Source organism: Nicotiana tomentosiformis, chromosome 6 (assembly GCF_000390325.3).
Source record: "Nicotiana tomentosiformis chromosome 6, ASM39032v3, whole genome shotgun sequence".
NCBI classification, from domain to species: Eukaryota; Viridiplantae; Streptophyta; class Magnoliopsida; order Solanales; family Solanaceae; genus Nicotiana; species Nicotiana tomentosiformis.
Window position 1 is genome coordinate 121,044,561 of NC_090817.1, and position 18,233 is coordinate 121,062,793.

Below are 18,233 nucleotides of genomic sequence, written 5' to 3' on the forward strand. Positions count from 1 at the left end.
ACAGTAGGCGAGTCACATAATCTATTTTGTGCCAAGATGTGAGGTGCATGTATAACAATCACCCTTAAGTGTTGTTTGCCCTTGAGACTAGAAATTGAAGTAATAATTATCCTATAGATAAAATATTTGAATTTAAAACACATTGTAGAAAAAGAATTTGAGCTTAAAATTCTAAATATACTGAACTATTTACTTGTACTCATTAATATTCAAGTCATCGTTCATATAAGTCATAATGTTAGGAAGGTTTTTTTTTTTTTTTTTTTTCATTCTCTCCTTCCTTTTTTAAGGTAGAAATGAACCCGTGAATAGTTGGAAAAAGGGAAGCTGGAAGCAGAAGCTCCGTACCTAAGTGATAAATGGTGAAATTGCAAGATTATAACTCTAATCACCCCATTTCGTACATTAATTACTTTAGCAGGAAAGTTCATTGCTATAAAAGATTTAGCAAACAATCTTTTTGAACAAAGCATGATTTTGGAATAAGTTTTCATTAATCAAAGTCTGTGATTTAATAAAACAACACAAGCTTTAGTCTTCATCCTACAAACCCAAAGTGCATTAAGTTGCTGCAATAGCAAATAAAAAAATAAGCTGCTTAATAACCAATTAATAATGACAAAGTGTTACCAAAATAAGCCTAAAGTTTTTTCCAAAACTAGAGTGATTGTGTGACACACAATCAACCAGAATGCTAATCCCATTGGCTGTCAATCTCAAGTCTTCAAGGGAAGCAAAAGATAATAGGGAAGCTTAAATCCACCTTATATAATGCAAGTTTTAGCAAGTTGTTCAAATCAATCAGATGTTTTTCAGCACATAGAATGATCTTATTCTGTTCACACAAAATTCTTACAATACTTCAATTCCAGGGTACAACTTATATAAAAGAAGAAATTGACGCTCTACAATAAACTTTAAAGTAATCAGCAGAGAACACAACGTTATGAAAGATCCTCAATAGATTAAAATCTTGAGAAGACCCTCATAATGAAATGGTCTGAGGAAATCAAGTGGCCTAAGAAACATACATGGTTTGGTTGACATTCTTGTGAACGAATCGCTCAGTAACCTCTGTTTTGGATGGTCATCCAGTTTAATCAAGCATCTTTAATTCACCTACTTATGGCTGAAAAGATCTCAAGAATTTGGGTACACAACAAATGTGCTGAAAGCTTGATGACCAGTGCTGATCAAATCCTAGAAATCATTGCCGGAAGAAGCGCTGCCTGATCTAAGAGCTTCAGCATGCCCGTTGCTAGTTTTGCTGATAATCCCCTTGCCAAAATAATCAGCAATTACGGAAAATCCATCCTTAGAGCTCTTAACCAGTTGGAAGAACTGATCTGGGTTTTTGGAACTTTGCTCCAAGCTTCTCTTTGTTTCCAGAACAGCTCTGTACTCGGGAGCACACTCGGGGCATTCTTTCTCATTGTCGCCAAGGCAGCGCTGATGAAATGAGTGCATACACATGAAGTGTACAGCAGGAAGGTCGAGTGTGAACGTGCAAGTAGTACACTTGCTAAGCTGAAAAATTCTAGCATTTGTTCTTAGATCCTGGATCTCTTTTCTCATTGTTGATGATTCTTCCTGCAAAATGAGGGAAATAATCAGAATATTATATTTCTCAATTTGTGTTTAAAGATCCGTAAGAACTCAGATGAACATAAAAATAGAAATCGAGATAACTGAATATTTTTTTCTCGAAAAGACCATAGAAAAAAAAGGGAGTATTTTTCAAGTAGACTACCCGTCTTACAGGTGCATAGCTAGCGAGCTCGGAGAATTGCGGGTTTCGGTAGTGGTTCTAGGTGCTTGAAGCCGAGAGAAGGCAATAGAAGTCAAGCATCTAATTCAGCGGTGAAAAAGAATGCTTTCCATGTGGAACAGCCAATAGAAGGCAATAGGTATTAGGTAGACATGATGCCAGTAGTATAGGATTAAAGACAGCTATTCCAGCTACTTCTATCCTCCCTCTTCCAAAGAGAAAAAACAAAACATGGAAAAAAAAGAGTATGCAAGACTTATTGCTGAAAGGATAACTTGAACTTTGGTATAGTGACTTTCCATTATCTATTGAAATATCAATTGAGTAAGGCAAAATCATTTAAACAACAAATACTACTACGACACCTTACTTCCACACAAGTTGGAGTCGGCCATACGAATCCTTACTGACCTTTGTTCCCCATTTAAATTTATCTCGGGCCAACATTATACAAAATAAAAAGGAAAAAGAAAAATACTAGAAGTTCTCTATATTTTCTACTGGCATAAGCATTTGTAATAGCACTATACAAGTAAATTTGTGCATGAAACCAGCTTCTTCCTGACATTAAAGAAGACGAATAACAACTCTATGATAAAAACATTGGTACATTAGTTCAGAAGACCGACAATCGATGATCCCAATAGGTATGAAAAATATTCTAGCAGTTTTACTTTCTCGTTAGAGGCCACAAGGAGTAAAAATCCCAGTTCAGATAAACGTTCTAACACCAGGGAACTGTGATGGGAATACTGTTAGGTTGCTCATGAGGGTTAAGAAGGAAGTTGCATGAAGTGGACATGAGTGGGTGCACAGAAAGTAGTACACAGCAGTAGGAGTTCAAATAGTAACAATCGCCCACCGATACACTGATCCATTTTTATGTTACCTTCTCAAAGAAAAGTAACAAAATTTACACACCCTGATTGAGAGCCATGGTGTAAGTAGATCAAGGAGAGTGGCAATTTGAACCCATAAATCAAGAAAACCCAAGCTCCGCATATTTTTAGAAGGTATGATGAATAACAATTATATGTATTTCTGATTATATTAATAAATCTTAAAACACAAATACAATATGTGGTGGCACTAGAATTTAGAATCTCAAAATCTCACACTTGATATTCTGGAAAACTACTAAAGTTTTGGCATGAACACTACCACTTGATACTCACGGTTTTTGAGGTACAGGGAGGAAGGCCATATCAAAGCATCACTTTCAAAGCAAGGTAATTTGGATAAAATGGGAGGAATTTATATAAGTAAATTTATGCGTGAAACCGGCTTCTTCCCGACATTGAGGAAGACAAATAACAACTCTATGATAACAATAACAGTACACTAGTTCAGAAGGCAGACCATCGACGATCCCAATAGGGAAGAAAAACCGTCCTAGCAGTTTTACTTTCTAGTTAGAGGTCACGAGGAGTAAAGATCCCCAGTTCAAATAAACGTTCTAACACTAGGAAACTATGCTGGGAGTAATGTTAGGTTGCTCAGGAGGGCTAAGAAAAAGGTTGCATGAAGTGGACATGAGCGGGTGACAGAATGAAGTACACAGTAGTAGGAATTCAAATAGTAGCAGACTAGCGGACATATATTCTTGATTTAAACTTAATGGCCTCCCAGATATCGATCTAAGACTCAAACATCCATGAATACACCTCCAATAACAAAAGAAAACACACTCAATCAATTCGAGATGGTGAAAAAATAACAATCACAGGTCCTCTCATCTATCCAGCAATATGGACGGCCTAAGGTCAAAATCTCTGAAACAAAGCCTCACAAAGTAAGACGAGTATACTGTGAATCTTTTGTTGGGGCAATCAGTAAGAGTATTCAAAGGACTGAAAGGAATTCTAACCCAACAAACACAAAGAGAAGAGAATACGAAAGAAAACATTCTCCAAATTGCTTAGGCCACAAATCAGTATGTCAAATGAGATGAGATGGGATCTCAGCGAATTGGGAGTCCCTTTGATAAGTACTAAACTCATTTACTGATGCAACAGAAAAAGATTCTGAACTATGTTGGGATAATATGGAGCACTCATTATCTTCACCAACATATGGAAGATATCAACAGCAGACTATATTGAAACGTGTACTACATGAAAAGGCTCAGATAAGTTAAGTAGATGGTACAACTCCATAATTCACCACACATCAAGAAAGAACAGTGCACTGAAGCTAAGTGACCCTTAGTTATGCCATTGTAGTATAATAACCTTTTAACTCTAATAAGGAAATGACTGAAAGGAGGCAAGTTAGTTTACACATTCCAAGTAACCCAATATGTACACATCCAGAAATATAAAAGGGAATTGGAACAGACAAGTACCAACCTGATACTTCTCTATAGATCTGCGGTCTTCGTCAATCAGCTGAGACTCCCGTTCTAACTTTCGAGCTATGTAATCTTTGATAACAGAGAGAGTGAGGCACGGATTTTTGGCAAGTGTCTGAAGAACAACAATGGGAGGCAAGATATCATCCCTCTCAATGTAAGTCAATACTTCTTTGACTTCTTTTGAGCAGTCTTCTCCAAGTTCACCAAAATACTTCAACAAATCTGCCCAAAGAGAAGAATCACCCCCCTTACCCAAATCACCCAATCTCTTGCAGCATGCTATCAAACCTTCATGATCATGTACCTGCATGTAGCATGCAATAACTTCTTTGTAAAGTTTCATCTTCTCATAAAGAAACAGCAGTCCTTCTTTAAAGGCATTCATCTCGCATAAAATTATGGCAAGATCAACATCGTATAGTGGTTGTTCTACTTCAGAAGGCCATGCACTCTTAAGCAAGGCCAGCCCCTTCTGACGTCGCTCTTGACGACCTTTCTCATCATTTAAGTCGTTCTTGTCTGGTATCGCCCTCCCATCGGATACTGCTTTTAATGGTTTGTGTGCTAAATCATTTCCACTTTCATCAATGTTAGATTGTGAAATTGACAGGAAATCCAGATCATGAGAGAAGTATAATTCCAGGAGCGTGTTATGAATTTCCACTTGAGCAGATGAATCCTTCACTTTGCTGGTATATTTTTCAAGGAACTCCAGAAGTGCCTGTGGGTAATGGACAAAAATGTTGAGAAAATCAATAGGAGAAGGCAACATGGAGATAAATGCACTACTTGATGCTCCCTTCTTGGGCAGTTCCGATTCCTCTGTGCAAAGCCTCATAAGTATTTCAACTGTTTCAGCTGGCTTATGCTCAATAAGAATTTTGCCATACTCTTTCACTGTCACCCCAGCTTGACTCAACTCAAGGCTGCTGATATATTTTAAAGCTTCTTCATATCTACCTAGATCTTCAAGCAAAATTTTAAGGTACCATTCATGCCTCCCAGCTTTCTTAGCAACAGACATGGCATGCTCATGATAATTGGCAGCTCTGCATACCCTTATTGCAGTTTCAACGTCAAACTTTTGTTCCCCAACCCCATCCTCACTTTTGATGAACTCATTAAGCTTCTCAACATCTTTCAATTTGGTGTAACAATTTAATAAAAGAGTGGTATGATCTTTTGAGGCAAGCCCCTTCTCATGCAATTTTTCCAAGTAATTGGTGAGATTGTGGATTCTTTGGGCATCCAAAAATTTTTGTATGACATACGAAGGTTCTAGATGCCCAATGGTGTGTATATACTGAGCCATAGCCTCATCAAAGTCTTGTTTACTGTACAAGTGATCGCCATATTTCCTAAGCACTTCAGCAGTTGCAGCGGCATCAGCTTGCTGGCTTTGGACTAGATTTATAGCAACTGTATAAAGGTTTTTCTTGAAAAGCATATCCAATTTGCTCTCCATATCTTTCTCCCCAATACATAAAGTTGATTTGTCCTCCAAAATAAGTATTATGTTACCCCATTCACAAAGCATCTGAGAAACTTCTTTAACCACCATACTGTGGGCAATTAACCGGTTCTTCAGATCATAAATATTGAAAGTATTGTTTCCAGTTCTTTGATCTGCAAAAACACACAGAAGGTATCCGCGAAACCACCCAAGGAATTTCTTCTCTCCTTCAAAGGCCCAACAAGGACCACGGCCATCCACTTCATAGAAATATACCGCCTCAGGCCGACCAATAATGAATTCCTATAAGAGGATAATATCAATGACACTATGCAATGAAATTATCAGCAAAAATGGAAAGAAGATAAGACAGAACACTTCAATTAGCACGCACCGATCGATCAGTCATTGCAACACTAGTTACACTGGATCCAATCTGATCAAGAGTCTGCCGGGTAGGTGATTGAGTATGCATGTTGAACAGGTTTACCGAATTTGGAGTAACAGCAAACAGCTGAAGCATCTGACCATCCACTCTGAAACCAAGACCTGTAATGGAGGATTGACTTTTGTCTGAATGATTATCCACCTGAAGCTTAAAGCGCTTGATGCGTTCACGGGCGATGTCTCCTTGAATGCAATAGATGGAACCATTGTCCAGCCCTATAGCTATGAGTAATAATGGTGGAGCCTCCTCCAGAACTAAAAATGACGTAATCTGCAGTTATAATTTTTCTTCTTCCATTATTTAATCCAATGATATGCAATAAAAGAAAAGGCAAACAACTAGATAAGAAAGAAAAAGCTTTCTAAATACTAATATGCACCTTTGCTTCAGGGAACTGGTTGGTAAATATACGCAGTATTTGAATACAATCTGGACTTGATGTACTTGTTCCCTCGGGCTCCATCTTGTCAAGATCAAAAATTTTAAGACAAACAGCTGAGGACTGGGGAGATATTTGCTCATCTTCTCCAACGGTCACTAAGAAGTTCCTTTGCTAATTAACAGAGAAACGAGGAAAGACAAAGTTAGTGGAATCAGAAGCATTATCAACTTTAAAATAAGCATACTCTAAGGATCTAGAACTTTCTGGGTTTTCATCCAAATTCTGTTAATTCTCACAATCTAAACACGAGATATCAGATAACAAATGAAGTAATAAATTGGCAAAAAGCAAAAAGATTACTCTTCTCTGGAGGCACGTGAGCAGGTGTACTTCCAGAAAAAAAGAATAGAGTTGTCAATAAAAAGATACCAGAGAAACAATACTATCAATGCAACCACCCATCCAGCTCGATTAAATAGTTAAATTGAAAGAAAATTGCTGCAATAGACTTTCTAGTGAGGTAGAAGTAAATTTCAACTTCACGTCTTTTGAAGCTCTGTATCTTACTTGATACCTTCAGGTCCCAAACATATGGAAACCTCCACAAAAACCAAAACTCCAGTTAATTAATAACAAACCACTCATCAAAAAAAAACTTTTTATCAGCATTTCACCCAACACAAGTTTAGAGTTGAATTCCACAATGCAAAAACACAGTTAATCAACTTTCTACATAGAGTTTCCAGGGTTGTGAGAACTTGTCAACAAGCAGAATCAAGCAATCAATCCATCTATCAACATCGCCTGAATACCGACTAGTAGCGATTCATTATATGGGTCTTCTATATCCATTTCTCTCGACTCAGACCCATTTCATTCCAACAATAAAAAAAACTTGTCTTCTAAGACAAATTAAACTAGAGGTTCTCTACTTTCACACTTATTCACTTACTAACATACAAGGTCTCTACCCAAACTGAAAATTCTGCTAATAAACACCAAACTCGATATAAGTGTAACAAACAACTAAACCCTCCTAACCAAATTAGTATCGGTGATATGGATCCTCAACTTCCATTGCATTCTGTTCTTAACTAAGTCTGTGTTGTACTCCCTCCATTCCATTTTGTTTGGCACTTTTCCTTATTAGTCCGTTAAAAAAAGAATGACACATTTTTATATTTCCTTAACGAGAAACTCCATAGCTACTTGAATGTTATGATATACAAGTTTTAAAAGTCTTCATTTCTTTATTAAACTCCGTGTCAAACTATGCCAAACAAATTGCTAAATTTTAAAATTCTTCATTTTTTTCAACTTCATGTCAAGTAAAACTATGCCAAACAAATTAAAATAGAGTGAGTAATAATTAAGGAGAAACTTGAAAAACTAAAACAAATAAGAAAAACTTAAACCTTGAGCTGTTGAAGGAAGAGGACAGAGGAAGAATGAGCTTGGAAACCATAATTGAACTTCAATCCTCGATCCAATAAGGAAGCGGAGCCGTCATCACAGCCCAATACAATCCTTCCTTTACCGCTGGAACAACATTGGATCTTTCCCGTTATATCATCTGCTACTTTCCCACTAAACTTCTCCTCAAAGAATTCAAACTTCCTCCACTGATACATCCTTTTGTTGTTGATCAGCCCTTAGCAGTAGCTCAACTGCACCCACTATTTTCGGCTCGAACTGAAAACTTCAGAAATAATGTACATATGTGTAATTCTGAACCCACTGACTAGTATAAATTCAGGATTTCTATATAGCTAAGAATTCAATCTTTTCTTTTTGCAACAATGCTATAGCATCAAGAATTGAATTTCGACCCTTTTGGTTATTTGATGAAATTTTGACCAGATTGATTGGTTTCTGGGCGTGAGATTGATCTAGTAATATGAAAAGGTCGATGAGAGAATGGAAAGCTTGGAGAATGATACCGAATTGGACTTGTCGGGTCACTGCTGTACCCGTTTCTTCTGCCTGTTTTCTAGCTTTTGTTTTGTGCAATTTTTTATTATTTTTTATTTTTTGGGAAAAGTGAATTTTTTGTGTGTAGAAAATTAGGGTTTATTTTAGAATTTAGATTTTTGGCAATGGCAAAATAGATATCGTGTAGGACGCAGGGGCAGGGGCAGAATGTCTATTGAAGGAGGAATTTGATATTTAAGTAAAGCTGAAGTAAATATTTTCACCCAGTTTTTTTATTAGACTATTGGCAATCTGTTAAATAGACTATATGTGCTCAATTTTAACAAACTTAGAAATAAGGGTGGTATGTGGGCCGTGTCCGGTCCTAAGTGGTCACGGATTTCGCGGGTTTCTTGTTGGAACCGGTCTGGGACCGGGACCACGAACTAACGGTCCCGGATTAAGTGGCCCAAGTGAGTTAAGTGGGCCCAACGGATACTTTCTATTTTTTTAAAAAAAATTATAGAAGTTAGAGAAAAAAATGGTAATAAAAATATCTAAGGTAATTCCTTGTAAATTATATTATAGAATTGTGACCTAAATTTTTTAATTCAAATTTAAAGATAAAAATATTATAAAGAGATATTCAAAGAAATGCGTTATAATTTTATTATAGCATTAAAAAAAATATGGCAATATCTTTCTTAATCTTCCTCCCCCTATGGAATGAGAACAACAAGGTGCTAATACCACCATTGAGAAGAAAAAGAAACTAATCAAGATGTGCCAAAATACAAGTTACATATTAATTTTTATTCATATAAGTTACATGGTATCTCTTACAAATTTCATAAATCCTTCAAGTTTCCGTTGGTGGTGGCGGAAAAGAAGCTTGGTCATCACCGCTTCCGGGCGAAGCAGCATCCTCCGCAAGTTCAGCTAGCATTTCTTCGTAAGCTTCGTCTACCTCTGGTTGTGATTCAGCAAGTCCAAAATTTCTTCTTTCCGAACGGATCCAATCTCTGAAAAGTACTGATTTTTTCAAGCTCCCCCTCATAGACGCTCTATAATCACCGAGTTGAAGTTTTGCTTGACTGAAAGCGCTCTCCGGTGCCACTGTTGAAGCTTGAATAGTTAAAATGTCTCGGGCCATCCTTGAAAGAATCGGAAAGTATTTTTCTTTGTCCTTCCACCATTCCAAAATATTAAAGAAGCCGTCGGGATTCACTTCCTTAATTCTCTGTGACAAATAAATTTCAAGCTCATTTAGTTGTGAAACATCACTAGTACTATAACCTTGGGAACCCCTGAACCCCGCCCAAACACTAAGTGCTCTTACTCCCGTATTTCTTTTAGATGATTGAGAACTAGAAGAAGAAGGAGTTGGAACATTTGGTCTAGCATGATCTAATGCAACTTGATATGCATTATAAATAGTTTAAACATTTATTTTAATTGAGGCTATTGCGTCCGGAAGTTTAGACAACTCCTCGTCTTCAAGTGCTAAACCATTATAAACAGTTTCATACCAAAATTGAGGACCTCCTAATTTTATAGTAGGATTTAACGATGCAGCAATACCATAAATAGGGAAAATAGGGAAAAAATATTTTTTAAACTTTTTTCTCATAGAATCAATAGCAAGTTGATAAATTTTCCCACCCTCTGAAAAATGATCAAACAAATTTGCAAGTTCTGCAATATAAACTAAACAGTTAGAAATAGTAGGATAATATTGACCAGAAAATTCATTAGTAGCAATATAAAATTTTTCTAAAAAATCTACAAGTATTTTAACATTAGTCCAATTTGCATTTGTAAGGTGCTCATCATTATCACTTAAATTAGCATTAAACGTTGAGCTTATGGGACTTCTATATTCATATGCAACAACTAAACTTTCATACATGTAATTCCATCTAGTTGGACAAGGTTTAGGAACCTTTCTTTCTCTTAGGCTAAATTCATCGCATCTTTTAAAATATTCTCTAAGTCTACTTCTACGATTTGAATAAAAAAGCCAATTAAGAGTCATTTTAACCTTTTCAATTTCAACATTTAAAATTCACATACCATCACCCACAATTAAATGGTAAATATGACAAATACATCTAACATGAAAAATGTTACTAAATGTACGACTTAGTGTAGTGGTAAGCAAGGCTACAACATTTGTGTTACTAGTAGCATTATCCATTAAAACTGACATTATTTTATCACTAATGCAAAAATATCTACAAATATCTGTAACCGTGCTAGAAATAAACTGTCATGTGTGACGTGAATTAATTATTCTATAAGTAATAATGCGCTTTTGCATTATCCAATCCTCATCAATCCAATGACTGGTAATAGTAAGGTGATCACAGTCATTACCACTCCTACCAATATCAGTTATAATAGCAACACGACAATTTATATGAGTAAATAAATAGCGCAATTATTGTTCATATTCATGTTTATATTTATAAATATCGCTCTTTACGGTTGTGCGAGGAAAACCTTTATAAGTAAGATTATAAACTTTTCTAATATAATGCACAAAGTGAGGGTTAGAAGGAAAACTATAGGGTAAGCACATAACAGTAACCATTTTTGTTAATTCTTCCCGATCTTTTTTGGATCATAATATAAAATACCACCGGTAATAGTATTAATTCCCGATTGAAATTGATTTGACCCGGTACTAAGGTCAGCCTGACTAGGTGCACTTGTCCCCTCGGCCAAAGCTTTCATACGAAAATATCTAGCTTTATCTTGAGGGTGTAGCAATACGTGTCTAGTCAAACTTTCCGTCCCCCGGACTTCCAACATATTTAAAAACTAACTCTTTGCCACAAGTTTTACACTTAGCCCTATTTTTTTCTCTTAGTTGAGTAAAAAATGGCCAAACAACAGATGTTTCTGCCCGTTTAGAAGGTTGTCTAGAAAAAGTAGGGGCAGTAACATGAGGGTCAGACGGGGCATCATTTGGATTATTATTAGTTGGGTTAACTTCAGAAGCAGGACTAGTGGGTCTATCGTCATCCGGTTGTGTTTCATCAAAATCTATTTCTTCATCATTATTTTCATTAATAGTTGGATTACCATAAAAAGCATTCATATATTCATGGTTTAATTGTTTATCGGGTGCAATATTATGGCAAAATTGACTCTCGGTAAATTGTAATAAACTATTATCGTTATCAAGAATATGATGTGTAGGACGGGTAACAGGTTTGGGTCGGGGAGCCGAGGGAAGTGGAAGAGGAACAGATTGGCCACTAGATTCACCACTCTTGAATTTTCCCTTATTTTTACTAAATATTTTTTTAAGGAATAAGCCATCTTAATTAATCAAGCAAAGTAAATAAAACAAACAAAACTATAATATTAAAACTTAAGAGTTGGAACGAGTTTACCGAATTGACGAACAACTTGTTAAATATTAATTATCGTTGAAGACTTGATGACTTCAATTCACCAACTTCACAATTTTGCACAAATTGTAACAATAAAGTAAGCAATTATAGAAGAAAATTAGAGAGAGATTGATGATTTTGTGAGGAAAAATGAAAGAAATAGGGGGTATTTATAGTTGAAAATAGGGAAAAAGTATAATTATAAAAAGTTTGGGGTTAAAACAAAGTTTGGGGGGTTAAATGGCTATTTTGGCAAACCAAACGGCTAGTTTTTAAATGGCTAAACGGTCAATTTACCGTTTAGGGCCGCTAGGACCGGTCCGGTCCCGGTCCCAAATGGTCCGGTCTCGTGGGCCTCGCGTCCTGGACTGACCCACTTACAAGCCCACCTCCCCCCGGTCCCGGTCTTAAACGGTTAGGACCGTATAGGCCCACTACCCATATGGGCTGGTCCTGGTCCTGGACCGACCCACTTGCCAGCCTTACTTACAAATACAAATTTTAAGGATGAAAATAAATCTATATCCAACCTTAACATGTGGGCTAAAAAAAGCGAAATGTGACCTTTCAGAGACCGGACTATTTTGTGTTTATGAGAAAGCGGGAAATAGGGTTGTGCATAATTTGATAAATACAGAATTACTTTATCAAAATCGAAATTTTGATATTTGTTATTTGATATGGTGTTTGTATTAGGTATTTACAAAAATAATATTGAAAAACCGTATCGAAATATATAATAAGTTACAAAAAACACATACTATTGATTATAATATACTAATAGATTGTTTGGATGATTTTTACATATTGTATTGTATCGTATTGTTACTTTAAATACGATGTTTGTTTTGGTTGTTACTTAAATTTTATTGTATCGTATCGTTAAATCCGTCGTTACGTAACGACGAAATGTGTCACTTTATGTAACAACCGATTTGGTGTGGTTGCGTCGTTATCTTGTCTTTTTCTCTCATCTCACCCTTCATTATTATTAAATAGCTTTATTTTATCATTTACCCTACCTTTTTATATAATAAATTTACCATGTATCATATTTTTTCTTTATAATATTGCAAGTTTATTCTTCATATTGCTGGTGCGTGATATCATGAAACAACAACAAATGATACAATCTATCCAAACATTGTATTCATCAAATGATACAGTACAATACAATACAATATGGTACGTGTAACAACCATCTAAACAAGTTGTAAGTTACATAATACTTTTCTTTGGTATGCATGTTGGGGCTATCAGTACTTCTTTAGGATAATTGAGGAACAAGGTAGGCTGCAGATTTTGACTCTTAGAGCTTGTTTGGCCAAACTTCTGGGAGGTCAAAAGTACTTTTTTCCCAAAGAAAAATACTTTTTCAAAAAAAAAAAAAATGTTGTCTGGCTAAGCCAGAGAAGTACTTTTGGCTAGCAGCAAAAGCATCTTTTTGCTTTTGGGAAGAAGCAGAAAATTCTACCTTCTTCCAAAAATCAAAAGCATATGCAAAAAATTAATTTATTCAAGACAAAACTATCCTCACCGTATCCCTTACTAATTTAGGCTTTTTTCTCTTTTTTGTTTCTATTTCCTACCATTCTTTTAAAATTAGAGATATCGTATATATGAATCACTTTCCAAATTCCTTTTTGACTTTTTTTTTTACTTTTTTCTTTGTGTAATTTCTTGTAACTTTCCAAATTATCTTTGTAACGACCCGACCGGTCGTTTTACTTGCTAGAACCCATTTCCCTAAATAATACTTTCCGTACTTTCTTTTACTGATTTATGACTTGTGGGGATGGTTGGTTCGGGATTTGGAAGAGTTTGGGTTGAAATCAGAACACTTGGTTCCTTAAGGTTGACTTAAAAGGCCAAGTTTGACTTCGGTCAACATTTTGAGTAAACGTCCTCGAAATCGGGATTTGACGATTCCAATAGGTTCGTATGATGATTTCGGACTTGGGCGTATGTTCGAATCGGGTTTTGGATGACCCAGGAACATTTTGGCGCCCAACAGTGAAAGTTGGTTCTTGAAGAACTTTGAAGTTCTTTAAAATCGGTTTGGAGCGGGTTTTGGTGTTATCGAGGTCCGAATGGAATTCTGGGACCGAGAATAGTTTTGTAATGTCATTTAAGACTTGCACGTAAAATTAAGTGTCATTCCGAGTAGTATAAGCATGATTCGATGTATTCGGAGGAATTGGAAGAACTTGAAGTTCTTAAGTTTGATTCAATTGGTTTTAGGATTTGATTCTTAGTTTTAATGTTGTTTCGGGCGTTCCGAGAGTTCGAGTGAGTCCGTTTTATGGTTCCAAACTTGTTAGTATATTCGGGTGGGGTCCGGAGGCCCCGAGTGTCGATCGGGCGAGGCTCAGACCATTTCGGGAGCTGAAGCTCCCTAGTTATGTCATAACCGCGCCTGCGGTTGGCCAGCCGCAGGTGCGAGCCAAGCCCTCGCAGATGCGATCCAAGGATGGCCAGCCAGGTTCCGCAGATGCGGCTCCTTCCACGCAGAAGAGGGAGCCCTTCCACAGATGCGGCCCCAACCGGCCCGACAATTCCGCAGAAGTGGATATCTGGTCCGCATAAGCGAATCCACAGGTACGGCCAATACACCGCAGATGCAAAAATCATAGAGGCAGTGAGGTTCACTTAATATGGGACTTAAGCCATTTTTCACTCATTTTCTCTCACTCTTTGGGCGATTATTGGAGCTTATTGAGAGGGATTCCCACCTAGCTTTTGGAGGTAAGTAATTTCTACCTATTATGAGTTTAATACATAGATTATGGGTAGATTCCAACATGAAAATTGGTAGAAATAATGGGTTTAGATGAGAAACTTAGGGTTTGACAAAAATGAGATTTACTATGAAATTGACCATGGAACTTAGTGAAAATCATATATTTATGTTCCTAAGGTTATGGGTAACAATTTTCTTTGAAAATTTTCGAAATCCAGGCACGTGGGCCCAGGAGTGAATTTTAGGAATCTTGCAATTTAGGTTGGATAATCACTTAAACGGTGGAATTATGAACTTTTGAGCATAGATTGATTAGTTTATGTAATGTTTGACTAGTTTTGAGTCGTTTGGCGTCAAATTTGGAGGTTTGAGCGCGTTCTTGAATTGGGAAGTAGGCTTTGAGGCTAGGTAAGTCTCCTTTCTAACCTTGTAAGAGGGAATTAACCCCATAAGTGAAATAAAAAAATATTTGTACCAAATTGTGGGGGGTTACGTACGTACAAGGTGACGAGAGTCCGTCCGTAACTACTATTATGCTATTGTCCGGGTAGTTTAGGACCCATATTATACTATACTTGGAATGTTTGTGTCCTTACTTGCTAATATAATCACTTAGTCATGATAGAAATTGATAAAAGAATTTTATAAGGTTAAATTCACTTACTTGAAGGTTTGTATGAGATACTTGACTGTAAATGAGAAACTTGTGTTTTCTTGAAAATATTGTTATTTATGGATCGGGTCGAGCGCCTCGGTAGTAAATAGATGCATATATGGTTCGCGTCGTTCGACCATCCGGCAGTGCACAATTTAATATTATGTTGGACCGGGCCGTACGACTTCGGCATAATTGCGCATGTTAATTATTTGGAACTCTTCGTGATTTATACTGCTTAAATGCCTTGAAATGTAAGTCGTTAAAGGATATGACTGAAATTAAAATTTTAATTATGAAAGAAGAACTTATCTCTTCCCTTTATTTAACTGTCAGTATTATTCATGATATTCATACTTAGCATAATACTTTAATTACATTATTATTGGCCCTAGTAAGTGTCAAGCCGCCCCCTCGTCACTACTTCTTCGAGGTTAGGCGGGATATTTACTGGGTACATATTGTTTATGTACTCATACTACGCTTCTGTACTTAATTGTATAGGATCTGAAGTTGGTGCATCTAGTTACCCGTCTGATGCGCATACCTGATCTTGGACCGAGACTTCACGGTGAGCTGCCCTCTTCTGAGCCGTTCAGCAGTATGCCAGAGTTTCTCTTTTATTTTTATTTGTCTATTCTATTTCAGACAATACGATGATCATCTTTTTTATATTCTACTAGTTGCCCACACACTTGTGATACCAGATCTTGGCACGTATTAGTAGACTTTGATTTTGGGTTTGTAATTTCAATTTTTATAACTGTTTTTCGATGTTTCCAGTTGTTTGTCTTAAAAATCCGTTATTTATTAAATGCTTTAAATTTAAGTAAGGCTAAATGTTGGAATTGCTTAATAAACAAAAAAAGAGAGAAATCGCGAAGTTGTTCACTGTTGGCTTGTCCAGCAACGGTGCTGGACGCCATCACTGCCTGACATAGAGTTGGGTCGTGACAATCTTCTTTTTTCACGCTAAAGCAAATTATCTACATCCTTCTTTGGATTATCAATTCTCTTCCTACAAATAATCATTTATAATTTTCTTCTGTTATAGGCTATTAATTCTCGAATCTTTAAGACAATTATCAAATCTAATTTGTGAAAATTACCTACAAATAGGTAATAAATTTACAATTGCAACGCATAATCTTCTAAATATTATTAAAAGAATAAGTAGAAACCTCTACATTAAGTCAAGTGACAGTCTCGCAATAGATCACTTGACAATTTAAGACAAAATTAGTTAGCTTAGGTAATAATTAGATTCTTTTTTAATTTAAATTTTAAAAATAAATAAATTATGCATTATGTGTTGTTAATAATTAGTTTCTCTTTTTGAATTTAAATTTAAACATACTTAACTATTTATTTTTTTACGAAAATATTTTTTATATATTTAAAATTATTTATATTTTACGTTCAATGTCATCTTTCAAGTTGACACTCATAATCACTGTTTTAAAAGGCATTTTCGGGACGAGACGTACAAAAAACGGCCCGGGGCGATGGTATATGTCGAAAGTCTCAAGAGGCGTACGTCCAACAATTTGGGGCGTATGGCGTTCGAGGCGCATTTTTTTAATGAGGAGTAAGCCCCGTAGACTTTTTCAAATTAAAACAAAATTTGTTGAATAAGTCCTTCATATAATACCCAGATTCTCAAAAGTCAGTTTGGTAATTACTCAAAAGGTTTAAAAAGGAACTCTAAAGTATTAAATTTAAAAGTTAAGACCTTTTTTTATTGATTGAAGCCCTAATTCATGGTCTTTCCCAACTTTTTATTTTGTCCACTAGTTTGCTAATATCTCCCAAAAGCAACGATTTTTTTTTTTACAAATACAAAGAGAACTATATTCTCCTTCATAGCAGCAAGCTCAAAGTTCAAATTCCAGGTTAATCATCCCTTTTGTTCCTCCATATAGAGAATTTTATTCTTTTAGACTCAAATTACTTGTGCTTGTAAGTAGCGTATAATAGATTATTTTGATTAGTTACGCGCGCGCGCGCACACACACACACACACATATATATATATATATATATATATATATATATATATATATATATATAAAATATTATAATTAAATACCTATAATTTTCTTTAATTTTTATGCAATTTTACATGTTTATAAATATTTTATGTCATTATATTATTTTATAAAATATTAAAAATTAAATACCTATGGGACTTACGCCCCGTGCCTCGGGGCTTACGCCTCGCTAAGGCATATGTAAAATGCCTCGCCTTACGCCCACGCCTTTTAAAATACTGCTCAGAATCATCTTGTTACAATTACCATGGCTATACATAATTTCATTCGACAATATTCTTCTACCGATAAGGAATTCAGCTATTATGCTAATGAAGACATTACTGCAAAGATTGAGGAAGGAGATGTTCCTTCTGGTATTCTTGTAGAAATGCCGGGCAAGTCTTCTACTAATATGGAGGCGTTGTGTGATAGAATTAGAGATGAAATTGTTTAGAAATATTTTCATGCGTGAACGATTTTGCTTACTATTTTATGGTGGATTATCAATATATAGTAATTTGTGGAATAGACTTCTAATTCATATTGAACAATGACAATAAATAATTATACTAGATAATATTATATATTTTGGTATAACTATATATGTTATATTGATTTAAATCTTTAATATGTGTGTTTACTTTATATTTTATATTTTAATTAAATAAAATAAAAATAATAAAAGCCTCTTACGATAGATATTTAAGTTTATTTTTCTCTTTACAATAATTATAAGACCTTGGTAATATCCCTTTTGGTAAATTGACACTCAAAAATACTTTTTAGGAAGATTGGCTAAACACAATTTGTTTAACAAATGTTGCAAAAAGTACTTCTTAAATGAATTGGCCGATCACAAATTATTATTTTTCAAAAGTACTTTTGGAAAAAGTACTTTTGATTTTTTTCTCTTCAAAATAAGTAGTTTTTTGCAGCTTGGCCAAACGAGTTCTTAACCTCTAGGATGTCAAGCATCTTAACATAATACTTTTACGATTTTAGGGTGTTTTTTCTCGTCTATTGAATTGCATATGTTGGATTAGTCTTTGTTGTATTCTCTAATTTCAGCAATTAGCTTTTAGCAAGTAA

At 35.5% G+C, this 18,233-nt stretch overlaps 1 protein-coding gene across 1 annotated transcript; it reads right to left on the reverse strand.

Moving 5' to 3' along the window:
• Nucleotides 1-741: 741 nt before the first annotated feature.
• Nucleotides 742-8,267, reverse strand: LOC104092354 (vacuolar protein-sorting-associated protein 11 homolog). The gene is made up of 5 exons (XM_009597946.4): nucleotides 7,820-8,267; nucleotides 6,402-6,575; nucleotides 5,969-6,292; nucleotides 4,117-5,877; nucleotides 742-1,590 (listed from the first exon to the last, which is right to left on the reverse strand). The coding sequence occupies exons 1-5, from the start codon at nucleotides 8,033-8,035 to the stop codon at nucleotides 1,201-1,203; spliced, it is 2,865 nt and encodes a 954-aa protein (XP_009596241.1). The 5' UTR covers nucleotides 8,036-8,267; the 3' UTR covers nucleotides 742-1,200.
• Between the last annotated feature and the right edge of the window lie 9,966 nt (nucleotides 8,268-18,233).

Excerpts from the sequence above, each read along its gene's own strand:
- LOC104092354 (XM_009597946.4), bottom strand. The coding sequence starts at position 8,035 with ATGTATCAGTGGAGGAAGTTTGAATTCTTTGAGGAGAAGTTTAGTGGG. Across the intron at positions 6,576-7,819 it reads TCTTCCTTCAACAGCTCAAG|CAAAGGAACTTCTTAGTGAC; the intron begins GTTTAAGTTTTT and ends TCTGTTAATTAG. Across the intron at positions 6,293-6,401 it reads ACCAGTTCCCTGAAGCAAAG|ATTACGTCATTTTTAGTTCT; the intron begins GTGCATATTAGT and ends TTATAACTGCAG.